The sequence below is a fragment of the Onychomys torridus genome, chromosome 4, assembly GCF_903995425.1.
Source record: "Onychomys torridus chromosome 4, mOncTor1.1, whole genome shotgun sequence".
Lineage (NCBI taxonomy): Eukaryota > Metazoa > Chordata > Mammalia > Rodentia > Cricetidae > Onychomys > Onychomys torridus.
In genome coordinates, this window is record NC_050446.1 from 4,190,145 (window position 1) to 4,214,502 (window position 24,358).

General features: G+C 41.2%; 1 protein-coding gene and 1 pseudogene across 8 annotated transcripts in view; one reads left to right on the top strand and one right to left on the bottom strand.

Annotated features, from left to right (window-relative positions):
- Gapvd1 (GTPase activating protein and VPS9 domains 1) overlaps positions 1–24,358 on the top strand; it is a 77,148-nt gene that overhangs the window by 12,994 nt on the left and 39,796 nt on the right. For 4 of the 8 annotated variants that reach the window (XM_036183711.1, XM_036183715.1, XM_036183713.1 and 1 more), the window contains exons 2-8: positions 9,988–10,205; positions 12,118–12,961; positions 15,738–15,824; positions 18,045–18,179; positions 18,318–18,507; positions 20,792–20,872; positions 23,193–23,353. In XM_036183711.1, the coding sequence (XP_036039604.1) occupies positions 10,021–10,205; positions 12,118–12,961; positions 15,738–15,824; positions 18,045–18,179; positions 18,318–18,507; positions 20,792–20,872; positions 23,193–23,353 (1,683 nt within the window). In that variant the 5' untranslated portion in view covers positions 9,988–10,020. The remainder of the gene's footprint in view (positions 1–9,987; positions 10,206–12,117; positions 12,962–15,737; positions 15,825–18,044; positions 18,180–18,317; positions 18,508–20,791; positions 20,873–23,192; positions 23,354–24,358) is intronic. The other 4 variants (XM_036183714.1, XM_036183717.1, XM_036183716.1 and 1 more) reach the window with 1 other exon arrangement.
- Positions 4,860–5,324, bottom strand: LOC118581524 (annotated as a pseudogene).

Consider the following 24,358-nt stretch of genomic DNA (forward strand, 5'->3'; position numbering starts at 1 on the left):
ACATTTTAATTAATTAATTCATTCTTTGGCAATTTCATATGTGCTTTTACTACATTATGGTCACACTTATCCCTTCTCTCTCTCTTAGCCTCTTCTCTTCCATCCTCTTCCTTTTCCCAACAAGTCCCAGTTCTGTGAGTGGGGCAACTGTAAGTGCTGTAAGTGGTAACCTTGACTGTAAATTAAAGTACTCATAGTTGGGAGACAGTGAATGGCTTAGTGGTGAGAGAGAGAGAGAGAGAGATTGATTGATTGATTGATTGATTGATTTTGGTTTTGTGTGTTTCTGTGGAAGACTGAATTCTAAAACTGGATATAACTGGATTCTAGTCTCAACTTTACATGTTAACTAATTTGACTTTGGAAAATTAAATTGTTTCTACTTTCCTCTGCTATATAGCTCTATGTTGTAATTAAGAATACTTCCATATCATCAGGTATGGTGGCTCACACCTTTAATTCTAGAACTTGGAATGCAGAGGCAGTGGAATCTCTCTAGTTTGAGGCCAGCCTGGGCTACATAGTGAGTTCCAGGCCAGTATGGTCTACATAGTGACTTCAAGACTTTGTCTCCAAAACAAAAGAATACTTATAGATATCTCTATGGGTAAAACGTGTTTGCCATCAATACTGAGGGCTTAAGTTTCATCCCAAGACCCACATAGTATAGGGAGAGCACAGACTCCCAGAGGCTGTCCCCTGTCTTCTGATTTGCACATGTGTTCCGTGACACTCACTCACCCAAGTAAGTAAATGTATAACAACTTAAGGAGGAAGATTACTTACCTTCTGGATTAGAAGTATTGGTAGAGCACATGCTTAGCATGCATTCGACTGTAGGTCCAGCTTCCAGTGCCAAAACTAAAACAAAACAAGAAGTCATAGTATTTCAATATTAAATTGGAGGATTTAGGCACCAGCTGATGTAGAATGCAAGCTTGACATGTGGTAGTTACTACCCTTTGTATTTCCTAAGCTCCTATGTACTTACTACCACTAGTCAGTTGAGACTGTTCCACCACAACTACTCTACTTCTGTCTCTGTCACTCTCCAGGTAGACATACTGTCATACTATAGCCCAGTCTGGTCTCACTCACTGTGTAGCCCAGGTTGGCCTTGAATTGTAGCAACTCTTATCTGTCAGCCTCCCAAGTGCTGGGAAGGATTACAACTATAAGCTATTGGCTACTGCCTTTTTTCCCCTTATGTGTGTGGATGTTTTGCTGCATGTGTGTCTGAGTATCATGTGCATGTCTTGTGCCTGTGGAGAAAAAAAAGGGAGTTGGATTCCCCGGAACTGGGGTTACATGGTTGTAACTTGTGGGTTCTAGAACTTGAACCAGGATCCTCTGCAAGAGTAACAAGTGCTCTCAAGTGCTGAGCCACCTTTCTATCCCAGGCCACTACCTTTTATATATGTTCATTGCTTGGGACTGAATCCAGACAGGTGCACCCCTAGCCAAGACCTTGGTTACTTCAAATAGGGTTTTCATAGCTCAGGCTGGTTTCAAACTCAGGATTCATCTGCTTCAGCCTCCTGAATGCTGGAATTGCTGGCTTGTACCACCATGCTTTGACTCACCCAATACTTCTGGTAGCTTAAGATAAGGTTTGCTGTTGGGTGAAAGTTAACATAAAAGCTGGCTTTTCCCAGCGCTTGGGAGGCAGAAGTAGACTGTCTTTGTGAGTTTGGGCCAACTACAGCCTGGTCTACAGAGCTAGTTCCAGGACAGCCAAGGCTGTTAAACAATGAGAACCCTGACTCAAAAAACCAAACAAACAGACAAACAAGCAAAAAAAAAAAAAAAAAAAAGGTGGCTTTTCAGGGCTGAATGTATTGCTCAGTGGTAGAGTGTCTCGTGAGAGGCTCTGTAAAAAATGGAAAAACAAAAACCTAGTTTTTCTTAAACAGTTCTACCTAGGAAATATATTTACCTCACTCAACATATGAAATTAGTGCAAAATCTTAGGGGTTCAGAAAATTTGTGTATTTTGTTTTATTTTTCAATTACAGCAAACTAAAAGAAAAGCATAGTATAATGTTGTGTGTCACAGAATGTTGGTCTGTTCTAACCATCATAGGATTAGTTGGTGCCTTTTCTAGGCAGTAATTGATAGAGATTCAGACACATTATAGTGTTAATACTTTTTTTTCAAGTTTATATGATTTCATTAAACTGAATGCTTGACTTTAGGAGCTTATTATTTATGTAATTAAAAAGTCTTGTATGTGGTGGCGCACTTGGGAGGCAGAGGCAGAGGCACTCAGGATGTAGAGGCAGGTGGATCTCTGAGAGTTCAAGGCCAGCCTGCTGTATATATAATAAGTCTCAGAATAGCCAGAGTGACACAGAGAAATCCTGTCTCAAAACACAAAACAACCGCTCCCCTAAAAAAAGAAAAGAAAAACTAAAATAATATAGAGTTCTCATAGACCCTGTATCGTTTCTGCTTCCTACCATTTTACACTAGTCTACTATATTTAATACAAGGAGTGAACAATATTGGTAGACTATTATTAACTGAAGTTCATAGTTTATTCAGTTTTTCTCATTTTTTTACTTCTAACGTACTGTGTCCTCATTCTCTTCTAGCTATTACATTCAGTTATCAATGTATAATTTTATTTGAAACATCTTTAATTTGACAATTTATTTGCAAGTAATGCTTTATTCTCAAATTTAAGGTCTCTCATCTGTGAGGCCTACCCTATTACTAATAATGCTCTTAGTGTGAAGATAGGTATCATTTGATCTCACTTTCAGTGCTTGGGGGCTAGAGAGGGACTTGGCTGATAGAATACTTCCGAGCATGCTCGAGACCACCAGGTGGCCTGTGTCTTAGAACTGGGGAGGTGGATGCTAGAAGATCAGGCACTCAAGGCCATCCTCAGCTACACAGTGTTTTAGGACAACATGTCTCAAAACAAAATAAAAAACCCACAGACATGTAAAATAAATAGATTTAATAAAAAATAAACTAAAACACCACAAGCAAAAGCAAAATGTAGGTCCCATGTTAGCAGGTAGTTCGTTACATCTCTCTAGTAATGACCTTGATTTTAGCCAGGTGTGGTGGCACTCACCTTTAACTCCAGTACTGGAGGAGGGTAGCAGGCAGATAGATGGATCTCGGTGAGTTCAAGATCAGCCTGGTTTACATAGCTACCTAGTAAGACCACCTCAAAAGAAACAAAACAAACACATGACCTTGATTTTTCCTACTTTCTCAAAGGTTTAACACAACTTTGCTGCGTTATGGAGATGGAATCTAAGTATAGTAGTGAAGTAATTAAAACTGCACTGCTTTTCACTGAGAATAGTAACAATCTACTGTGTTTCCAATCCCCTATTTTTATTTATTTATTTATTTGTTTTTTGAGACAGGGTTTCTGTGTAGCCCTGGCTGTCCTGGAACTCACTCTGTAGACCAGGCTGGCCTCGAACTCACAGAGATTCACCTGCCTCTGCCTCCTAAGTGCTGGGATTAAAGGTGTGTGCCACCACCTTTGGCTTCCTGTCACCTAGGATTTATAGTCCTCTTACTGTTTTCTGTATGGAACAGATAAGGACATTGCTCTTAAATTTAGTGGCCAGTCACAGGTCACATGACAGCAGGTGTCTGAGGTCACATGTCCCAAGACAGTAGGTGTCAGAGATCATCATGGTTTTTGTGTGCTTGTTTTTCAGACAGGGTCCTGGCTGGCCTTGAACTTACTTTGTAGTCCAGGCTGGCTTCAAACTCATAGAGATTAGCCTGCCCCTGTCTCCTGATTGCAGGGCTTAAAGGATACCTTACCATGATGGGTAAGGGGCCAGTCTTAAATTCCTCAGATCTACTCCAGTTTTAGTTTTCTCTCTGCTTTATTGACTAAAGTATCCTCTGTATTAGATAATAAGGTGGATGTGGTTTCATGTTCTCTCTCTCTAACCTGTATTATTTGAGGATGACCTGGAATTTTTAATCTTCCTACTTTTACCTCCCAAGTGTTGAGATTACAATTGTGTGTCACTATGTCCTGTTAGCTGTCGACACTTGTACTACATGTATTCTCCTTGGAACTTCTAATGTATTTTTAGCTCAAAAATTGTGCCTTCTCAGGTTATACTTGTGCTCCACACTCCTCTGTAGAGGACATAACCTTGCTTGTCAGAGGTTGGCAACCTTTTTCTGTGGAGGCCGAGTGGGCTGTAGAAGACTGGCTGCTGTTTCCCACCATTCCACCATGAGAACAGCCGCAGACCACGTGACTAGACGGGCAGAGCTGTGTATGACCCAGCAATCTTCACTAAGGGGCTGGAAATGACTCAATGTGCTGCTCTTGGACAAGATCTGAGTTTGATTCCCAGCACCATGTTAGGTGGTTAACAGCTGCTTGTGACCCCAGCTGCAGGAGATCCACTGCCTTCTTCTGGCCTCTGTGGGCATCTGCGCTCACATGCACACACTCAACACACACACATGCACGCAGAGTTAGAAGTCATTCTTGAAGGGTTTTACAAGTCTGAGGCTGAGGAAGTGGCTCAATAGGAGAAGCTGCTTGCCTTGCCAACCTGTCAGCCTGAGTCTTTGAAACCCCGTAGAGGTGAGAGGAAAGAACTAACTACAGATTTGTCACCCTTCTGGGCGCTGTGGTATGTTCCATCCACCCGTATACAAGAATAGTAATAAAACTTTGAGATACGTTTCCCTAATTGGCTGACCTGGGATAATCTATGAAGACTAGCTGGTCTTGAACTTACCTGTCTCTACCTCCTAAGTGCTAGGATTAAAGGTATGTGCCACCATGCCAGTCACAAATAAAAAAAAATTTTTTTATGTTGAAAAGTATATTTAGAATTAGCCAGCTGGACTCAGTTTAGATGATCCCAATTTTGTTGACAGCATCCAGAGCATCATAGTCAGGAGCCAACCGAACAAATGCCTTCTCTCCATCAGGCCTTATGAGGGTGTTGACTTTGGCTACATCAATGTCATAGAGTTGCTTGACAGCCTGTTTGACCTGGTGCTTGTTGGCCTTGACATCCACAATGAACACAAGTGTGTTGTTGTCTTCTGTCTTCTTCATGGCTGACTCGGTGGTCAGGGGGAACTTGATGATGGCATAGTGGTCAAGCTTGTTTCTCCTGGGCGCGCTCTTTCAAGGATGTTTGGGCAGCCTCCAGAGCCGCAGTGTCTTGGGCCACCAGAACATGGGTGATGTGCAGGTCTTCTTTTTGTGGCTGTGGACGCCTTTCAGCACTGCCTTCTTGGCTTTCAAGGCCTTCGCTTTGGCTTCGGCTTTGGGAGGGGCAGGAGCTCCCTTCTTCGTCTTCGGCGCCATCTTGGTGAAAAGGACAAATAAATTTTTAAAGCCTTTATTAAATTAAATGGGTCATAAAATCAAGTCATGAATCTGACTAAGGGACTAGTGGGGAGGGTATTAGGAGTAGGAAAGAGTGATTATTGCATTGTATACATGTATAAAATTGTTAAAGAACAAACTTAATTATTTAAGACAAATCTCAAAAACAAAAACCCCCAAACCAACCTTTAGGAATACAAACAGACAGCAGGCTAACTTTGATTTGCAAGCCATAGTTGGCCTGTCACTACTGCATACCATTGTGGGATGATGTTGGGACAGCCTGTGTCATTCCTAGCTACTCTAAGTGATGTGTTTACTGTACGAGTTGAGACGCTTAAGTTATTCATCAAAATCTGATTCAATATGAATGGGTAGCATATACTATGAAATTAGCTAATATAGAAAATGCATGCAAATTTTAGGAAAATATATATTTGTGGTGGTTTATCTTGGTGAACCTTGACTATCATAATATTGTTAGGTATCATTATACTACTGTTATTTGAGACAGGGCCTTTTTGTAGTTCTGGCTGGCCTGACATTCAGTAGTAGTCCAGGCTGGCTTAGAACTTAACTTGCTGTGGTCCTGCTTGTGACTCTTGTGCTAGACTTGCAGGTGTATACCACGATGCCTAGATGGCACAGTTCTTTGATGTCACTTGAGCTCTTTTCTTCTTGCTTTTGTTTGTTTGTTCTTTGAGACAGGGTTTCTTTGTGTAGCCCTGGCTATCCTAGGACTTACTCTGTAGACCATGCTGACCTTGAACTCTTAGAGATCCACCTGCCTCTGCCTCCCAGCGCGTGCGCCACTACCACCTAGCTGCTTGAGCTCTTTTTCAGAGATGTATTAGAAACAATTTATGTTTTTTATGGTATCTGGAACTGGGGATATATGGGACTATCAGATGCTCCGTTTTGAAGAACTGTTTTTTCTTTCTTTCTTTTTTTTTTTTATTGAAAAGACAGGAGGTAGATGGTAAAAGATGATGATAATACAGCCAAAGCAAGCCTAGTCAGTGGTTTCAAGTAAGTGATGCATTAGTTCTTTATCCCAGAATTGAGGTTTATCACTCAGCAGTGTATATGATTGCAAAGGTTCATTGAGCCAGGCTATGAAAATTAGAACATGTAGATAAGAAGCCATGAAGACACAGGATAATAGAAATGAGGAGGTCAGTCTGACTAGAACAGGTAGCATAAGGAAATAGTATAAGGGCTCTATTACTGAAAACAGATGGCTCTTCGTTTTGTAAAAGTACTTGCTGTACAAAGCTGATGACCAAGTTCAGTCTCTGGACTGACCCTACAACGGAGAGAGAGAACCAGGTCCTGAAAGTTGCCCTCTTCCTTCCACACGTGCACCGTGCTGTGTGCACACGTTATGTACACACACTTGTACATGCCTTAGTAAGTAAAGAAATAGTGTGGTAGTGTAAAATAGGCTTGGATGGGTGGGCTGAGGTAAGACTGATTTTGAATTTTAAGTTAAGGGGCTTGGAAATATGCTCTAAGAAATCAATTAACAAATGTGAACATCTTCAATGTACAGTGTGTGTGTCGAATCAGTGAGTGTGGTGGTTATTCTCACCTACATGGTGAGGTAACATTGAGGCAGCCTGGACTGTGGGAAACCATGTCTCAAAGGGGTTGTGAGGGGAAGGAGGAATGCAATCAGTATATTCAACAGATTGTCATTAATTGTAATTACTATGCTTAGAAAATAGAGCTCATATTTTTTTCTCCTAACTGTGATATTTCCTAATTCCTCCTGTCCCTGCTACCTCAGACTCTGGAAGCTACCATTCTGCTTCTATGAGGTCATGCACGTGAGTCTGAGTCTGCATGTGAGTGAGCTCATGCGGTGCTTGGTTTTTCTGGGCCTGCCTTGTTCCATGTTCCACATGTAAGGATTCCCCCCCTCCCCAGCTGAGGACCAAACCTAGGGTTAAATCCCCAACCCCCCTTTTCTTTTTATGGCCAAATAATATTCCATTTATATCTATTATATGTACTATATATGCCAAATAATATTCTCTCTCTCTCTCTCTCTCTCTCTCTCTCTCTCTCTCTCTCTCTCACACACACACACACACACACACACACACACACACACACACACACACGAGCTATACTCTTTAGTCCCAATAGTAGTTCTTAAAATTTTGTTTTACACAGTATGCCATGGTCAAATTTTTTTTAAAAATGACATTCTGACCAGTTTATTATAGAAAGGAAAGCTTATAATTCTGTTTAAAGTAAAATGCTTGGCAAGTTTGCCTGTGGCCTATGCTTATGAAAATGGTCTTTAAAGCTGGGCGGTGGTGGCCCATGCTTTTAATTTCAGCACTTGGGAGACAGAGGCAGGCAGGTCCCTGTAATTTGAGGCCAGCCTGGGCTACAGAGTGAATTCACAGAGAAACTACATAGGGAAACTCTTGTCTCAACAATACCCCCACCCCCACCCTCCCAAAATCTCTAAGATCATGTCTTTAGGGCTAACATAGCTCAGAGGGTAAAGCTGCCTGCTTCCAGTTCTGATGACTTGAGTTGGATACCTGGAACCCACATGAGAGAGCCATCTTCCTAACTGTTTATATACTAATTTTGTTCACTTATCTATTAATGGAGCACTTAGATTGATTCCAGATAGTGGCAGTTGTGAAATGCTGCAATAAAGAGGAAGGTGCAGCTGTGTTTTCACATATTGATTCTGTTTCCTCTTGTTAGATAACCAGTAGTAGGACTGCTGGATCAGGAGGTCGTTCTGTTTTAAATTTTGGAGAATAATATTGTTGGTGTCCATAGTGGTGATACAAAATTCACTTTCTACCAACAGTATGCAAAGACATTGTTTTCTCTACAGCCTTCCCAGTTGATGTGGTATTTTAGTTTGAATTTAAATTAAATAGATGTTGCTGGAAGTCAAATAATATTCAAACAAAAACCTCCTTACCACTACTAGAAATCAAAGTAGACACGACTGACAAAATGTTTAGATTAGATGGTTGAACGGTGCTTCTCTGGAGTTAGACAGATCTGAATTCTACAGCACGGAGTTCAACACTTTCCTGAACTGTCAGACGAGGCAGAGAGCACATCTGCCACTCCCTTGAGGTTGCAGTGAGGAAAAACTAGGACAATTCTTGGCATTAAAAAGCCTAAATAACCATCCATCCATCCATCCATCCATCCATCCATCCATCCATCCATCCATACATACATACATACATACCTAAGTAAATAAGTGCATAGATGCATGCATGCTGGGAGATGGTGCACACCTTTAATCTCAGCACTCAGGAGGCAGAGGCAGGCAGAGCTCTAGGAGATTAAAGCCAGCCTGGTCTACAGAGTGAGTTCCAGGACAGCCAGGGAAGAACCAAAGACAAACAAAACAAATCCTTCACTCATTCCTTAGTTGTCATTTTGGGTTTGTAGGGAAGGATTGAAGCCAGTGCCTCAAGTAGGCTGCGTAGTTGGTTCTCCACCACTGATCTGCATTCCTTAGTTCACAATAATGTTCTTCAATTTGGGGATTTGTTTGTTTTTTCTAGACAGGGTTTCTCTGTGTAACCTTGGAACTTGCTCTGTAGACCAGGCTGGCCTGAAACTCCGAGATACTCCTGCCTCTGCCCCCTGAGTGCTGGGATTAAGGGCATGCACCACCACCACCAGCTTGTTTTGTTATCTTAAATATAGATATTTCTTTTGTTAATATAAAACATTTGTGGTCTGGCAGTTCAAGGGTATAGCTTTAATAATAATGATTTAAAATATGTATGCTATTTGTATCTGTTTACTTAGTTATTAGATGAGAATTGTTTGATTTCATATCTTTGGCAAATATTTATTCAGTTACTACTGTGAACTAGGCCCTCATCCAGGCCTGAGATTAGAGCAGTGAACAAATTAGACAAGCCACCCAATAAGGATGGTTAATAAACAAGTTGGTATCTGTGGTAAATCTAGCTAGGGGCCTGGAGCGTCAAAGATGTAGCTAGGGAAGACCACGTAGGACTTTAGATATTTCATTCTAAGTAGAAGGTAAAGTCTTGGGATGGTTTCTAGTCAAGGAATAAAATCATGTGACCTTAAGGTACACTCAGTGTTACGGGGAGAGCAGACTTTGGGAATTCAAAATAGGGAGCAAGGAAATCAGCTAGTCATAGGCTTTTTTACACTGAGGTGATGGTAGATTCCCAGTGGAAGCAGGATGGAATAATCATCTTATTTAATCATCATCAGGTGTATTGCTAGGTGAAAGTAGTCAAGGGTGACCCCATGACTGATACATGCTAGGATTATTTTTAAATTAGAGTCAATGTTGTACCAAATAAAATTAAAGTCTTATTTAAAGACACACTCTTTCTTATTATGATTTAATTTATTTTAATTTTATGTACATTGGGGTTTTGTTGGCATGTATGTTTGTATGAGGGTATAAGGTCCCCCTGGAACTGGGGTGCAGATAGACAGGTGTGAGATACCACGTGGGTGCTAGTAATTGAACCCTGGTTCTCTGAAAGAGCAGCCAGTGCTCTTAACCACTGAGCCATCTCTCCAGCCCCCATAATCAAAATTTTGATTTTAGAAAGTAACTTATATGACATAAACTTTTGAATTTTGTCTTTTTTATTAGTGATCAGCCTTTGTACCTTTTCCAAATTCAAAGATGGTGAAGCTGGATATCCACACTCTGGCCCACCACCTCAAACAGGAACGCTTGTACGTGAGCTCTGAGAAACAGCTCATTCAGAGGCTAAATGCAGATGTGCTGAAGACAGCTGAAAAGCTGTATCGAACAGCATGGATTGCAAAGCAACAGAGGATTAATTTGGATCGGCTTATTATAACCAGGTAAAGTCAAAATTTTTGGGTCATGCATTTTGTGAACACTTAGTTATACTACAACTATAACTAAATGAATTTCTTAAGTGCATTATTTTAAATCAATAGTAGGTGAGTCTCTGCTTATAAAATATATAGTTTATTTTGTTTACTAATTAGCTTAAACAGTGATATAGAAAATTATAATTTAAGGATTAACATTTTTTTCTTTCTTTTTTTATGGAGTTGAGGACTGAATTCAGGGCCTTGCGCTTGCTAGGCAAGCACTCTACCACTGAGCTAACTTCCCAACCCTGAGGATTAACATTTTATACCATACTAGTTTTGTCTCTTTACATACATTTATAACATTTTATTGTTACAGAGAGTAAATTTTATATTATTACTTATATCTATTTCCATGCTCTGGAATTATATATCTTTTTTTGTTGTTTTTTTTTTCTTTTTTGTTTTGTCTTAAATTATTGGTTTTTTTTTTTTTTTTTGTAAAGATTTATTTATTTTATTATGTATACAGTGTTCTGTCTGCACAGATCCCTGCAGGCCAGAAGAGGGCACCAGATCTCATTACAGATGGTTGTGAGCCACCATGTGGTTGCTGGGAATTGAACTCAGGACCTCTGGAAGAACAGCCAGTGCTCTTAACCTCTGAGCCATCTCTCCAGCCCTTGTATTGTTTTTTTCAACACAGGGTTTCTCTGTGTAGTTTTGGAGCCTGTCCTGGAACTCGCTTTTTAGACCAGGCTGGCCTCAAACTCACAAAGATCCGCCTGCCTCTGCCTCCTGAGTGCTGGGATTCGAGGTGTGCGCCACCACCGCCTGGCTATTTTTTTTTTTTTTTTTTTTTTTTTTTTTTTTTTTTTTTTTTTTGGTTTTTCGAGACAGGGTTTCTCTGTGTAGCTTTGCGCCTTTCCTGGAACTCACTTGGTAGCCCAGGCTGGCCTCAAACTCACAGAGATCCGCCTGGCTCTGTCTCCCGAGTGCCGGGATTAAAGGCGTGTGCCGCCACCCCCCGCCGTGGCTATCTTTCTTAAAGAAAAACATTTTTTTTTTATATATTTTTAAATTTTATTTTATGTATACGAGTTGTTTAGTCCACATATGCATCTATGTGCCACTAGTGTGCCTGGTGCTTGTTTTATTGTTCCAAGAAGCAGCTTGCTTGCTTGCTTGCTTGCTTTCTTCCTTCCTTCCTTCCTTCATTTATTTTTATTTTTTATTGTTTTCTGAAGCTGAGGACCGAACCCAGGGCTTTGCGCTTGCTAGGCAAGCACTCTACCACTGAGCTAAATCCCCAACCCAAGAAGCAGTTTTTAACTGTAACAGTATTAATATAATGTTGATAAAAGTAGTCAGATAAAAAAGATTACATACTGTATGACTATATTTATAAAAGTCTTTAGAGGCAGGACTGACCTGTGATGATGGCATTCAGAACTGCAGCTCTTTGTTGGGCTTACCAGGGAGGTACTGACTGGAAGGAAGGCCGTGCAAAAGCACTGCGTGTTGTAGATCAAACCCAGGGCTGGTGAGTACCTGGCAAGCCTCTTCCAGCTGAGATACCTCCCCACCGCCTGTCTTGATTATTTGTAGTAGTGGAATATTTGTGAATGGTCTGTGTCAGTAAATAAGCAGTTTTGAAGCTATAGCAAAATTGAAAATTTAATCCATAGAGGGTCACTCTAGACAACAACCTTAGTATCTATCTATAAATTGACACTGCACTAAATTTGATTTACTATGAAAAGGTTGGCTTCCTCTTTACTTTTAGGTGTGTCTTACTCATTTCCATGTCATTCTCAAAGAGATTTCATTGTTGCCACAATAATGAACTCAGATTTATTTATTTCAATATAGTGCTGTGTTGTATTATTGTTGTTATTAGTATTGTTTTGCTAATGTGTGTGCTAATGTTTTCCAGTGCTGAAGCTTCCCCCGCTGAGTGTTGCCAGCATGCCAAGATTTTGGAAGATACACAGTTTGTTGATGGATATAAGCAACTGGGATTTCAGGAAACGGCCTATGGAGAATTCTTGAGTCGGTTAAGAGAAAATCCTCGTCTTATTGCCTCATCTTTGGTTGCTGGAGAAAAACTGAATCAGGAGAGCACCCAGAGTGTCATCCACACAGTGTTTACCTCCTTGTATGGCAACTGTATTATGCAGGAAGATGAGAACTACCTCCTTCAGGTGTTACGATACCTGATTGAATTTGAACTGAAGGAAAGTGACAACCCCAGGCGGCTTTTGAGGAGAGGAACTTGTGCCTTCAGCATCTTATTTAAACTGTTTTCTGAAGGACTGTTTTCTGCCAAACTTTTCCTTACAGCTACTTTACATGAACCCATCATGCAGCTCCTTGTGGAAGATGAAGACCATCTGGAAACAGACCCAAACAAGCTAACTGAGAGGTTCTCCCCAGCTCAGCAGGAAAAACTCTTTGGAGAGAAAGGCTCAGACAGATTCAGGCAAAAGGTTCAAGAAATGGTAGATTCCAATGAGGCCAAACTGGTGGCCTTGGTGAACAAATTCATTGGTTATCTCAAACAGAACACATACTGCTTTCCGCATAGTCTGAGGTGGATTGTGTCTCAGATGTACAAAACTCTGTCTTGTGTGGACAGACTGGAGGTTGGGGAGGTCAGAGCGATGTGCACCGACCTTCTGTTGGCTTGCTTCATTTGTCCTGCAGTTGTCAATCCGGAGCAGTATGGAATAATATCTGACGCTCCTATCAATGAGGTGGCCAGATTTAACCTGATGCAGGTGTGCTTTTGCTATTATTAATGCAACATTTAGTGTAAGATCAGCTGATTGTTATAGAATGGAGTAGGAACAAAATGATGCCATTGTTCATATATTCTTATCATTTCTTTCTTTCTTCTTCTTCTTTTTTTTTTTTTTTTTTTTTTTTTTGAGACAAGGTTTCTCTGTGTAGCCCTGGCTGTCTTAGAACTCACTATATAGAGTGAGTGCTGGGATTAAAGGTGTGTGCCACCAACTCCTGGCTATCATCTCTTTTCTTAAATTGTCCTAAATATTCACTTCTCATGAAAAAAAAAAGCAATTATATTAGGATTTTGAGATATTATAGTGATAAAACATTGCATTGGTTTTCAGTGAAATCCTTGAACTCTTGGACATAGGGTTGGCTGGGTTTTCTAGAACAAGCCCATCATCCCTTTCCTATAATTTCAGAGTCCAGATTGGTTAGGAACTGAGATGTCCTTTGTACTTCAGAACTAGAGCTGAATAGGAGGCTATTTACAGTTAGTATTACTTGGAGCCCTAGTGAACTCCTTTCTGAAGAAATGTTCATGTGTTTGACAGTAGACACCTCTCTTTGAAGATGTTACATATATGTACTAAGTAAGGTACCTTCCTAAAAATCTGAGTTCTGGGCTAAGGAGGCTCATTGGATAAAAGTCCTTGCTGAGGAACCTGGTAACTTGAGTTCAGTCCCTGGAACTCATGTTAGTAGAAGAGAACCAGCTACTGAAAGTTGTCCTCTGACCTCCATGTACATGCCTTAGGAACCCAGAGTCTCACAATGCTATGCCCATGTTCTGCTGCTAAGTCCCACCTGAAGTCTCAATTATTTATTAGTTTTACATGAAGTCTTACTACTTCTTCTAATTATTTACCTAATTATTTTATGTGTGTGTGGGTATTTTACCGAAAGTCTTATTATTTATTTTAGTTATTGATTTATTTAATTTATTGTGTGTATGTGGGAGTGGTGGATTTTGCCTGCATGTATATCTTCATAGTGTCTATACAAGAGAACATTGGATGCCCTGGAACTGGAGTTAGAGACAGCTGTTCACCTGCCAAGCAGGGCTGGTAATTGAATTTAGGTTCTCTGGAAGAGTAGCCACTGGTCTTCACTGCAGAGCCATCTCACCAGGGTGCCCAGTCTTTTTTTTTTTCCCCTGAGACTGGATTTCTCCATGTAGTTTTGGTGCCTGTCCTGGATCTAACTCTGTAGACCAGGCTGTCCTTGAACTCACAGAGATCCACCTGGCTTTGCCTCCTGAGTGCTGGGATTAAAGGCGTGCACCACTACCACCCAGCTTTTTGTTTTTGTTTTTGTTTTTTTTGAGACAGTTTCTAGGACAGCTGTCCTAGAGCTTGCTCTGTAGATCTGTAGCTCTGGCTGGTCTCGAACTTACAGAACTTACAGAGATCCTTCTGCCTCCGCCTCCAGAGTGCTGGGATTAGAGGTGTGCGCCACCATGCAGACTCAATAAGCCTTTAAAAAAAAAAAATCATTGGTTAGGGTGGGAGAGGCTCTCTGGGTAAAAGTGTTTGTTCCTCTTCTAGAAGAGCTGAGTTTACTTCCCAGTGCCCATATCAGGCAGCCCACTACCTCCTGTAACTCCAATTCCGGGAATCTAACACCTTCTCTGGCTTCCATGGGCGGCACACACATATGGCTTATACTTAAACACACACACATTAAAAAAATGCATTGTTGCCTGCATGATGGCACACAACTTTAATACCAACACTTGGGAGGTAGAGCCAGGCAGATCCCTGTGAGTTGGAGGCCAGCCTGGTCTAAAAAGAGAGTTCCAGGCCAGCCAGGGATACATAGACCCTATTTCAAAAACCAGCAACAACAACAAAAACCAATAAAGAGAATGCTTAACCCTGAGTTTTTCATGGACTTGTAAGGGGAAAAGTACTTTGTGTTAGTCTTGAAGTCATTCATTGCATGGGTTAGCCTTTGCAGATTATTTAAAAGTTTTCTCAGGACCACAAGATAGTTCCGGGTGTAAAAAAGGGTGTGTAAGCCGGGCAGTGGTGGTGCCTGTAATTCCAGCACTTGGGAGGCAGAGGCAGGAGGATCTCTGTGAGTTCGAGGCCAGCCTGGTCTACAGAGCTAGTCCAGGACAGCCTCCAAAGCTACAGAGAAACCCTGTCTCGAAAAACCACAACCAAACCAAACCAAAACCTATAATAGGAGAAGAGCCAACTCCCAAAAGCTGTCTCCTAGTCTCCACATGCGCTGTTCATGCATGTGCTCTCCTGCCCCCAATAATGCACTCACATATAATAATAGTTTTTTTGGCTTTTTGTTTGCTTGTTTGTTTTTTTTTCAGAGACTGGGTTTCTTTGTGTGTAACCCTGGCTGTCCTGGAACTGTCTCTGTCTACCAGGATGGCCTTGAACTCAGATCTGCTTGCCCCTGCCTCCTGAGTGCTGGGGTTAAAGGTGTGTGCCATCACCTGGCTAGTTTAAAATGTTAAGCACACAAAAAGTACTGTATGAGAAATAAATATACTGTACTTTGAATTTCCTAATGTTCCTGTCATGTGTTAATGAGAAGTTACAGCAACATTTTCTACTTCCTAATCTGAAAATAGTAAAAGCTGACACAGCAAGATGCACATTTTACTGGAAACGTTATTCTGTTTGCCTGATCAGATGATTGTGAATATTATTATGAAGCCAGATACTTAGACTAGAACGGACCTGCTTCATAGCCCAGTGTTGGTGTGTGCAGCCTACATGTGCTTATCAATGCTTTTGTTTGCAGGTTGGCCGCCTTTTGCAGCAGTTAGCAATGACTGGCACTGAAGAAGGAGATCCCCGGACCAAAAATAACCTTGGAAAATTTGACAAAGTAGGAATGAATGTTGTGGTGTGTTATGTGAAATACTGTTTGTAAACTGTTAGGTTTCCAGGTGTGGACCTGTAATCTCAGCTGAGGTAGGAGGCTTGCCTTGAGTTCAAGGTTAGTTTAGACAACAGTGTGAGTCTTCATATGACAGACAAACTTGGTACACAGCTTTAATGCCTGCACTCAGAAAGCAAGGGCAGGTGATTACTGTGATTCTCAGGCCAGCATGGTCCACACAGAAGTTCCAGGCCTTCCAGAGCAACTTAGGAAGAATAGACAGTATAAAATACAATTTGTTAAAAATTCTGGCAAGATATTAGTGAACTTAACTATTCTCTTTATTAAATCTTGTCTTTAGGTGATATGAAAGCTAAATAATTCAGTCATTTGTTTTTAAATTAGTTAACAATATTGTATCAGCAGCAGTTAAACTTAGGAAGATTTTTCTTTCTTTCTTTCTTTTTTTTTTGGTTTTTTGTTTGTTTGTTTGTTTTTTCAAGACAGGGTTTCTCTGTGTAGCTTTGTGCCTTTCCTGGCACTCACTTGGTAGACCAGGCTGGCCTCGAACTCACAGAGATCCGCCTGGCTCTGCCTCTCGAGTGCTGGGATTAAAGGTGTGCGCCTCCACCGCCCGGCCTGGAAGATTTTTCTAATGATTAAACTGTCTTGTAAATATTGGAGGGTTGTCATTGGAATAAGAATCAAGACCTACTAGATTATTTTTAACAAGTTTGTTTTAAAGTAATTTATTACTAATTTAGCAATCAGCAGTACTTAAATAATTTTGAGTGTTCCTCATTTATGGCATTGTTCAGTTAATTGAGTAAAATAAGTATTTCATTGGATTTTGAGTAGGCTATCGATTCAACTTGGTTTAAAACCCCAGTGGTGGGACTGGAGACAGGGCTCAGGAGTTAAGAGTGCTTGCTGTTCTTTGAGAGGACGGGACTTTAGATCTCTGCACCCACCTTGTGTGCCTCACAACCACCCCAATTTCAGCCCTCAGGGCATCCTGCAGCCTCATCTTACCTCTGCAATCACCAGCACACATGCACATAAATAAAAATCAGAATCTTAAAACAAATGAATACAAAATATAAAAAGTCAAATACTGTGCTGAGTATAGCAGCACATACTATAATCCTAGTACCTGAGGGGTGGAGGCAGGAAAATCACGATGCTTTGAGGCCAGCCTAGACACCATGGTGAGTACCAGGTCAGCCAAAGCCACACAGTAGGATTTTTTCCCCTCAAAAAACAACAAGAATAACAACAATAAAAAAATCCAAGAAACAGCCGGGTGATATTGGTGCATACCCTTAATCCTTGCACTCAGGAAGGAGAGAGAGGCAGGTTGATCTCTGAGGTTGAGGCCAGCCTAGTCTACAGAAGGAGTTCAGGACAGCCAGGGCTACATAGAAAAACCCTGTCTGGAAAAACAAAGCAAAATAAAACAAGCTCCCCCCTCCCCCAACCCAAGAAACAGGGCCAGCAAGATGGCTTAGTGGGTAAAGGCACTTGACACGGAGCCTGATGGCCTCAGTTTGATCCTTGGGACCTACAGGAGGAGAGAACTGGCCACTCAGGTTGTCTTCTAATCTCCACATGTGCACCATTCACCCACCATCCCCAATAAGTAGTACATGAAAACATTTAAAGGGAAAAGCAAATAAGATAAAACATGTTCTGTGCCATCCCCCCCCCCCCCCCCCCGCTCTCACCTTCACTTCCTCTCCAGGAAGTTCTGAGGACCAGTCTTCTGTGTTGTCTTCTAGAGTCTGTGTGTGCTGGCAGATTCTTAGGACTCCCTCCACACCTTCCCTGCCTCTTCAGGACTGTAGGCTGTAGATTACATCTGCTTTGGTTTTTGTTTTTGTTTTTTTTTTTTTTTTTTGAGCTTATTCTGCAGCACTACATAAAGAGTTGCAGTTTTTAAAATGCTGCGTGTAAATTACTTTTCATGGCCGGGCGGTGGTGGCGCACGCCTTTAATCCCAGCACTTGGGAGGCAGAGGCAGGCAGATCTCTGTGAGTTCCAGGCCAGCCTGGGCTACTAAGTGAGTTCCAGGAAAGGCGCAAAGCTACACAGAGAAATCCTGCCTCGCAAAACCAAAAAAATAATTTTCACGAAACTGACTTTTCCTCATGCTTGTCCACCTTGGTCAGACAGTGCTCCCATCTTTTGATGGGGGACTTTAACTTTGACCTCTTGCTGTCTCCACAGGGCTGTGTTGCTGCTTTCCTTGATGTTGTGATTGGAGGCCGGGCTGTGGAGACCCCGCCAATGTCCTCTGTCAATCTTCTGGAAGGCTTGAGCAGGACTGTGGTGTATATAAGTTACAGTCAGCTTATTACTCTGGTAACGGCATCAGTCTTCAATTTAAGTTTTGAAATTCTTTTAGCCATGCATTGGCAGGTCACAGATGAATACATTCTCTAAGAAGTAGGTATTATTTCTGAACAATTCATTTTACTGGATCAGGTCCTTTGCTTCCAGGTGAATTTCATGAAGAGTGTGATGTCTGGAGATGAACTGAAAGAAGATAGAATGGCTCTTGACAATTTGTTGGCAAACCTGCCTCAGGCCAAGCCAGGGAAGAGCAGCAGTCTAGACATGACTCCCTACAGCACTCCTCAGATGTCTCCAGCGACCACTCCAGCCAATAAAAAGAATCGATTACCTATAGGTAATGAGAACCTTCCATGTTGGAGCTTTTCTTTAAATTTATTTTTTCTTCAAAGTTGGGGGTGTAGCCAGTAGGTAGAGTATTTACCTGGTTTGCATGAAGCCCTGGGCTCAGCCTCCAGCACTGCATAGACTGAGTGCGGTGGCACAGGCCATCATACATATACATAGGCTTTCCGCACTCAGTATATGTACAGTACATACATGCAAAAGCTGAGCAAGAAGCATGGAGCAGGCACTAAGCCTCTTTTTTTTTTTTTTTTTTTTTAAGATTTATTTATTTAATGTGTGTCTGTATGAGGGTGTCAGATCCTCTAGAAGTAGAATTACAGACAGTTGTGAACTGCCATGTGGGTGCTGGGAATTGAACCTGGGTCCTCTGGAAGAGTAGTCAATGCCATCTCTCCAGCCCAAGCCTTTTTTCATTTAATCCACACAAACATCCAGTCATGGTCACTGTGTTATACCTGCAGCATTATATCAGACGCCTGCCATGGATACACAGAACATTAATATGGGCCCTGATATTCTCAGGTTAGTTCCTCCTAGGCAGTCAGGGAGAGCAAGAGACAATGCTCTTCCTACTAAATGTCCATGGAGAGAAGTATGTGGGTCATGGGCCATAACTCAGCCAGGTGCAGAAAGAGTGAAGCCTGCACTCTCTGTTGAGGAATGGGTGGGCGTTAGAACCGGGAAGCAGAGGGGAGTATTAGGTTCAGGGGAACAGTATTCCAGCATCTGTTTCATGACGAGGAACTCAGTAAGACCTAGTTAGCTTAGGGCAGCTTTATAGTTTATACTTTTTTCTTTTTTGGCTGCCTAGGGACTGAACCCAGGGCTTTGCACATGCCAGGCAAGTACCCAGCCACCAAGCCATATCCTCAGCTCAACTGTACACATTTTAAAGAAGAGGGTTTCATTGTAACTTCTGTTAACTGATTTGTTTTTAAATGAACACAGTTTCTTAAAAGCAATATGTTTTTCTCATTTAGCATAGTATGGATTTGGGCTGGAGAGGTGGCTCTGAGGTTAAGAGCACTGGCTGCTCTTCCAGAGGTCCTGAGTTCAATTCCCAGCAACCACATGGTGGCTCACAACCATCTGTAATGAGATATAGTGCCCTCTTTTGTCGTATAGGCATACATCCAGACAGATCACTGTACACATAATAAATAGATCAATCTTAAAAACAAAACAAATACCCCCCAAAATATTATATGGCTTTCTATGAACAGGAATCTTTTTTAAGCAATAAAACATTTTTAAAAATCATACTTGAAACCTGGCCTAATTGTGCATGGTTTGTTTGTTTTTTTCCCCAAGAGAGAGTTTCTCTGTGTAGCCTTTGGAGCCTATCCTGGAACTCACTTTATTGATCAGGCTGGCCTTGAACTCACAGAAATTCACCTGCCTCTGCCTCCTGAGTGCTGAGATTAAAAGCATGCGCCACCACCGCAGCCTGGCTTTGTGCATGCTTTTAATCTCAGCATCTAGGAGGCAAGGAAAGGCTGATCTCTGTGTGTTCAAGACCTAGTGTATCTAGTGACTTCGAGGCAGCCAGTGCTACATAGAGAGACTCTGTCTCAAAAATAAAATAAATCTTATTTGAGTCATGATTGGTGGTTCATACCTGAAATACCAAGACCCCAGAGGGTCACTTCATGTCCAAGGTTGGTCTAGCTCACAACAGAAGTTCCAGGCCAATGATGGCTGACTGCAAGGTGGGAATATGTCTCAGGCAGACAGATGGACAGCTTATTTTGAATAAAGCAACTTAAGATAAGAATGAGATCATTCCTATGTAGCTAAATGAATGCCCAGCTCATTGATGACAGCACAAAAGTTTTAAAATAAGTTTCTAGCCAGGTGGTGGTGGTACACACCTATAATCCCAGCACTTGGGAAGCAGAGGGAGCCAGAACTACATAGTGAGACCCTGTCTCAAATTTTTCTTTTGATGAAAAAAATTGTTTTATGTTTAGTGATTTTTAATATTGTGGACTATTTATACTTTAATTAAATAAAAAACCAGTATTTTGGGTAGGGATAACTCCCCTCCCCGAATTGTTCACTGTTGTACAGTAGTTTTTTGTTTTTTGTTTTTTCATTTTCTGTCACTATTAAATGCTATTAAAGATGGGTTTAGTGGGGAGTAGATTTCAAATGTTTGCCCAGTGTTCTGTTTGGTCATGTGACTTTGTCATTGCATTTAATTTTATGTTTTAAACAATGTTTCTCATGTTCAGAGGTTGATTTTCTTTCTATTTAATGTTTTTGCAACCCAGGACAACAGTTAGCAGCCATCACTGCCTGGGATTCCTCAGCCACCAATCTTACTGCTCATATTCCTCTAGTAACCCCATTTGGTGGGTAATAGGCTGTTCTCCTTTTCTTCCATAATTGTGCTTTAGAAATGTTCACAGATGTGCTCTGTGTGCATGCTGCTTTTGCTTTCTATTAAGTTGTACGTGAAAGCTGGTCACTTGCATTTTTATCAATTATAATTTTCATGTTGGCTAAGATCATAGAGCTGCTCATGAGGTTAATTGTAAGTTTGTAGTTCAGCAGAAGATGGCGGGGCATAGAAAGATGTGGTAGGCCTGTCTTGTTCACAGTTCAGTAGTAGAAGATGTGGTGGGCCTGTCTTGTTCACAGTTCAGTAGTAGAAGATGTGGTGGGCCTGTCTTAGGTGTTTGGGTATTAACTGACTTCAGAATAAAGGTGATGAAGAACGCGTACAGCTTTGTGAAATGAGGATGTCTCCACCTCTGCCTCTGTCTGTCTTCACTGTATTGTACCATCAGAGCATTTCCGCTTCATATAGTGTATTGGGTTTGATTGCTCTGTGAGGGAAAGGTTAAACTTCTCACTTTGTCACAAGAATTGGATGTTTCAGTGTTCAAAATTTCTTAGAAGATGTATAGGATGAAGCCTGGGATGGTTCAGTGGAGAGTGATTGTCTAGCATAGTCAGGCCCTGGGTCCAGTCCTTAGTATCATAGATAGATAGGTAGATAGGTAGATAGGTAGATAGGTAGATAGATAGATAGATAGATAGATAGATAGATAGATAGATAGGTAGGTAGGTAGATAGATAGGTAGGTAGGTAGGTAGGTAGGTAGATAGATAGATAGATAGATAGATAGGTAGATAGGTAGATAGGTAGGTAGGTAGGTAGGTAGGTAGATAGATAGATTTTTAAATATATATAACAAATAGTTGAAAAATAAGTATTACTTGTAAGGCTGGAAAGATGGCTCAGAGGGTAAAGAACTTGATGGTAAACCTGACAGTTTGTGATTGATTCCTGGAATCCACGCGGTGGAAGAAGAGAGCTGACTGCCACAAGCTGTCCTTTACTTCTACAGGAGTGCTATGGTATCCCCACAATAAAGACATAGAACAAGGAAAAAGAAAAGGGAAAAAATATATTACTGGTAGAGAAAAACAAAAATAATGAATTAAAAAAACATTTTGTGGAATCAAAGGCAGGTGGCTCTCTGAGTTTGAGGCCAGCCTGGTCTACAGAGCGAGTTCCAGGACAGCCAGGACTATATAGAGAAACCCTCTCTTATGTGTGCATGTGAGAGTATGTGTGTGTGTGTGTGTGTGTACCAGGTGCTTCAACATGCACAGGTAGAGGTCAGAGGTCAACTTTTGGGAGCCAGTTTTCTTTTTACTGCCAAGTGGATCCTGGAAATTGAACTCAGAGCACCAGGCTAGCAGCAAGTGTCTTTACTGCTAATATATCTTGTCAGTCTGAATCTTCTATAGATTATTCATTAAAGCAGGCAGGACCTCACTTTAACGTAAAGCAGTACCCTGTGTCTCTGGAAAGCATTGACATGTTTCAGAAGAAAGAAATGTGCTTTCACAAACCGACCTGGGTTTGCCAGTAATTGTATAAGTCCTTTGCTAGGCATGGTAGTGGTGCCTGTCATCTCTTCTGGAACAGTGATGATAGTGGGTTCCAGGCTTCTGATCTACATAGGACAGCCTTATCTTACAGAAATAAGAACAAGCGTGTTACTTCAGTCTGTACTAGGTTTTCGCCTGACATTTTAAAACACTTATAAATTTATTTATTATTATGGGAGACTGCTGGCAGTTAAAGAATTTTATAAGAAAAATAGTTCAAGTATCTTAAAAACATGAGAACAAGGTAGTGCTTTTTTTGTCCCTGAAATCCTGTGATCAGGTGCAGCCTTTCTGTCCAGTGAGGTGGAGCAATATTTCTGGTGATCAGTTGTTTAAACTTTTTTTTTTTTTTTGTATTATGTGTATGAGTGTTTTGCTTGCATGCATGTCTGTGCACCAAGTGCATGCCTGGTGCTTATGGAGGCCAGAAGAGGGTGTCAGATTCGCTGGGACTGGAGTTAAAGATAGTTGTAATCTAGTTTGTTGGTGCTGGGAATTGAACCCAGGTCCTCTGCAAGAGCAGCCAGTCCTCTTAACTCCTGAGCCATCTCTCTAGCCCTCTACTGGTTAGTTTTGAAGGAGCACCTGTGTTTGTCATCAGGAGACAGACTAGGAGAACCTAGGTTTGTTTTATCTTAATTTTTCCTGTCCATGTTTTCACCATTATCTTTTATGCATGCATGAATGTTCAACACTAAGAAAAACACATTTTTGTATTCATTTGCCATTTTCTTCATTTTGACTTTTTCTTTTAAATTATTTTAATTAGCAACTCGGAGCAGAAGCCGAAGTAATATGCTAATGGACTTACATATGGACCATGAGGGGTCATCTCAAGAAACCATCCAGGAGGTACAACCAGAAGAGGTGCTGGTCATTTCCTTAGGGACAGGTCCCCAACTTACTCCAGGGATGATGTCAGAAAACGAGGTATGAATGTGTTACTACTTTTGTTTTGTTTTCCAAGATAGGGTTTCTCAGAGATTCGTCTTACTTTGCCTCTGCCTCCTGTGTGCTGGTATTAAAGTCACGCCTGGCACTTTGTTTTATTTTGTGTTTTGATACTGAGTCTCATCACCCATATAGTTGGCTTGAACTCTGGTCTTCTGCCTCTGCCTCCCAAGTACTGGGGTTGTAGGTATATGCCACTACACAAAACATAGAGGTTTATAATATATAAAAAATAATGGAAAATATATAAAATAGTATAAAAAATGCTAGTAGTTTATAAGTAAAAGAAATTTATTTCTGATTATTCTGGGGCCAGAGAAGTCGAAGACCCAGGCTTGTTTGGTGTCTTCTTAGGGTCTGATTTCTAGTCCCCTCTTCCTGTGCCTCATGTGCTGAACTCAGAGGAGCACTAACCCCATCTATGAAGGCTTTGCCTTCACAAACCAGTCACCCCATCTAAAGACAGGTCCAAATACTGTCACTTTTCAGGCTAGGATTTCACCAGTGAATCTTTGGCAACCTCAAACCTGCAGGTATATCATTTCATCTTTTCTTTCCTTCCCTCCCTCTTTCCTTTCCTTTTAAACCCCTCCTCCATTCCTCCTTCCCTTTCTTTGCTCTCTGAGACTGAAACCCAATATACATAGCTCCAGTGTATGACCTTGAACTTATGACCCTTCTGTCTACCTGAGTGCTAAGGATTTACATACCTGATGCTTTGGTGCTGGGGATTAAACTCAGGATTTCACACAGGGGCAAACACTCTACCAGCGTCCATTCCTGACAGTGCATTATTTTCAAAAGTTTAGTATGATAAACCATAAGTCCTAAGCCCCTTTAAACAGTTATGGAGGAGGGCCACCATGATCCTGAAGTTGGTAAATATGCCAGAAACAAAAGGAGTTGTTTTAGTAGCAGCAGCAGAAGACAGGAAAGAAAGCCATGACATGTGGTAGAGAAGTTTGGTAATACTTCTCCAGTGAT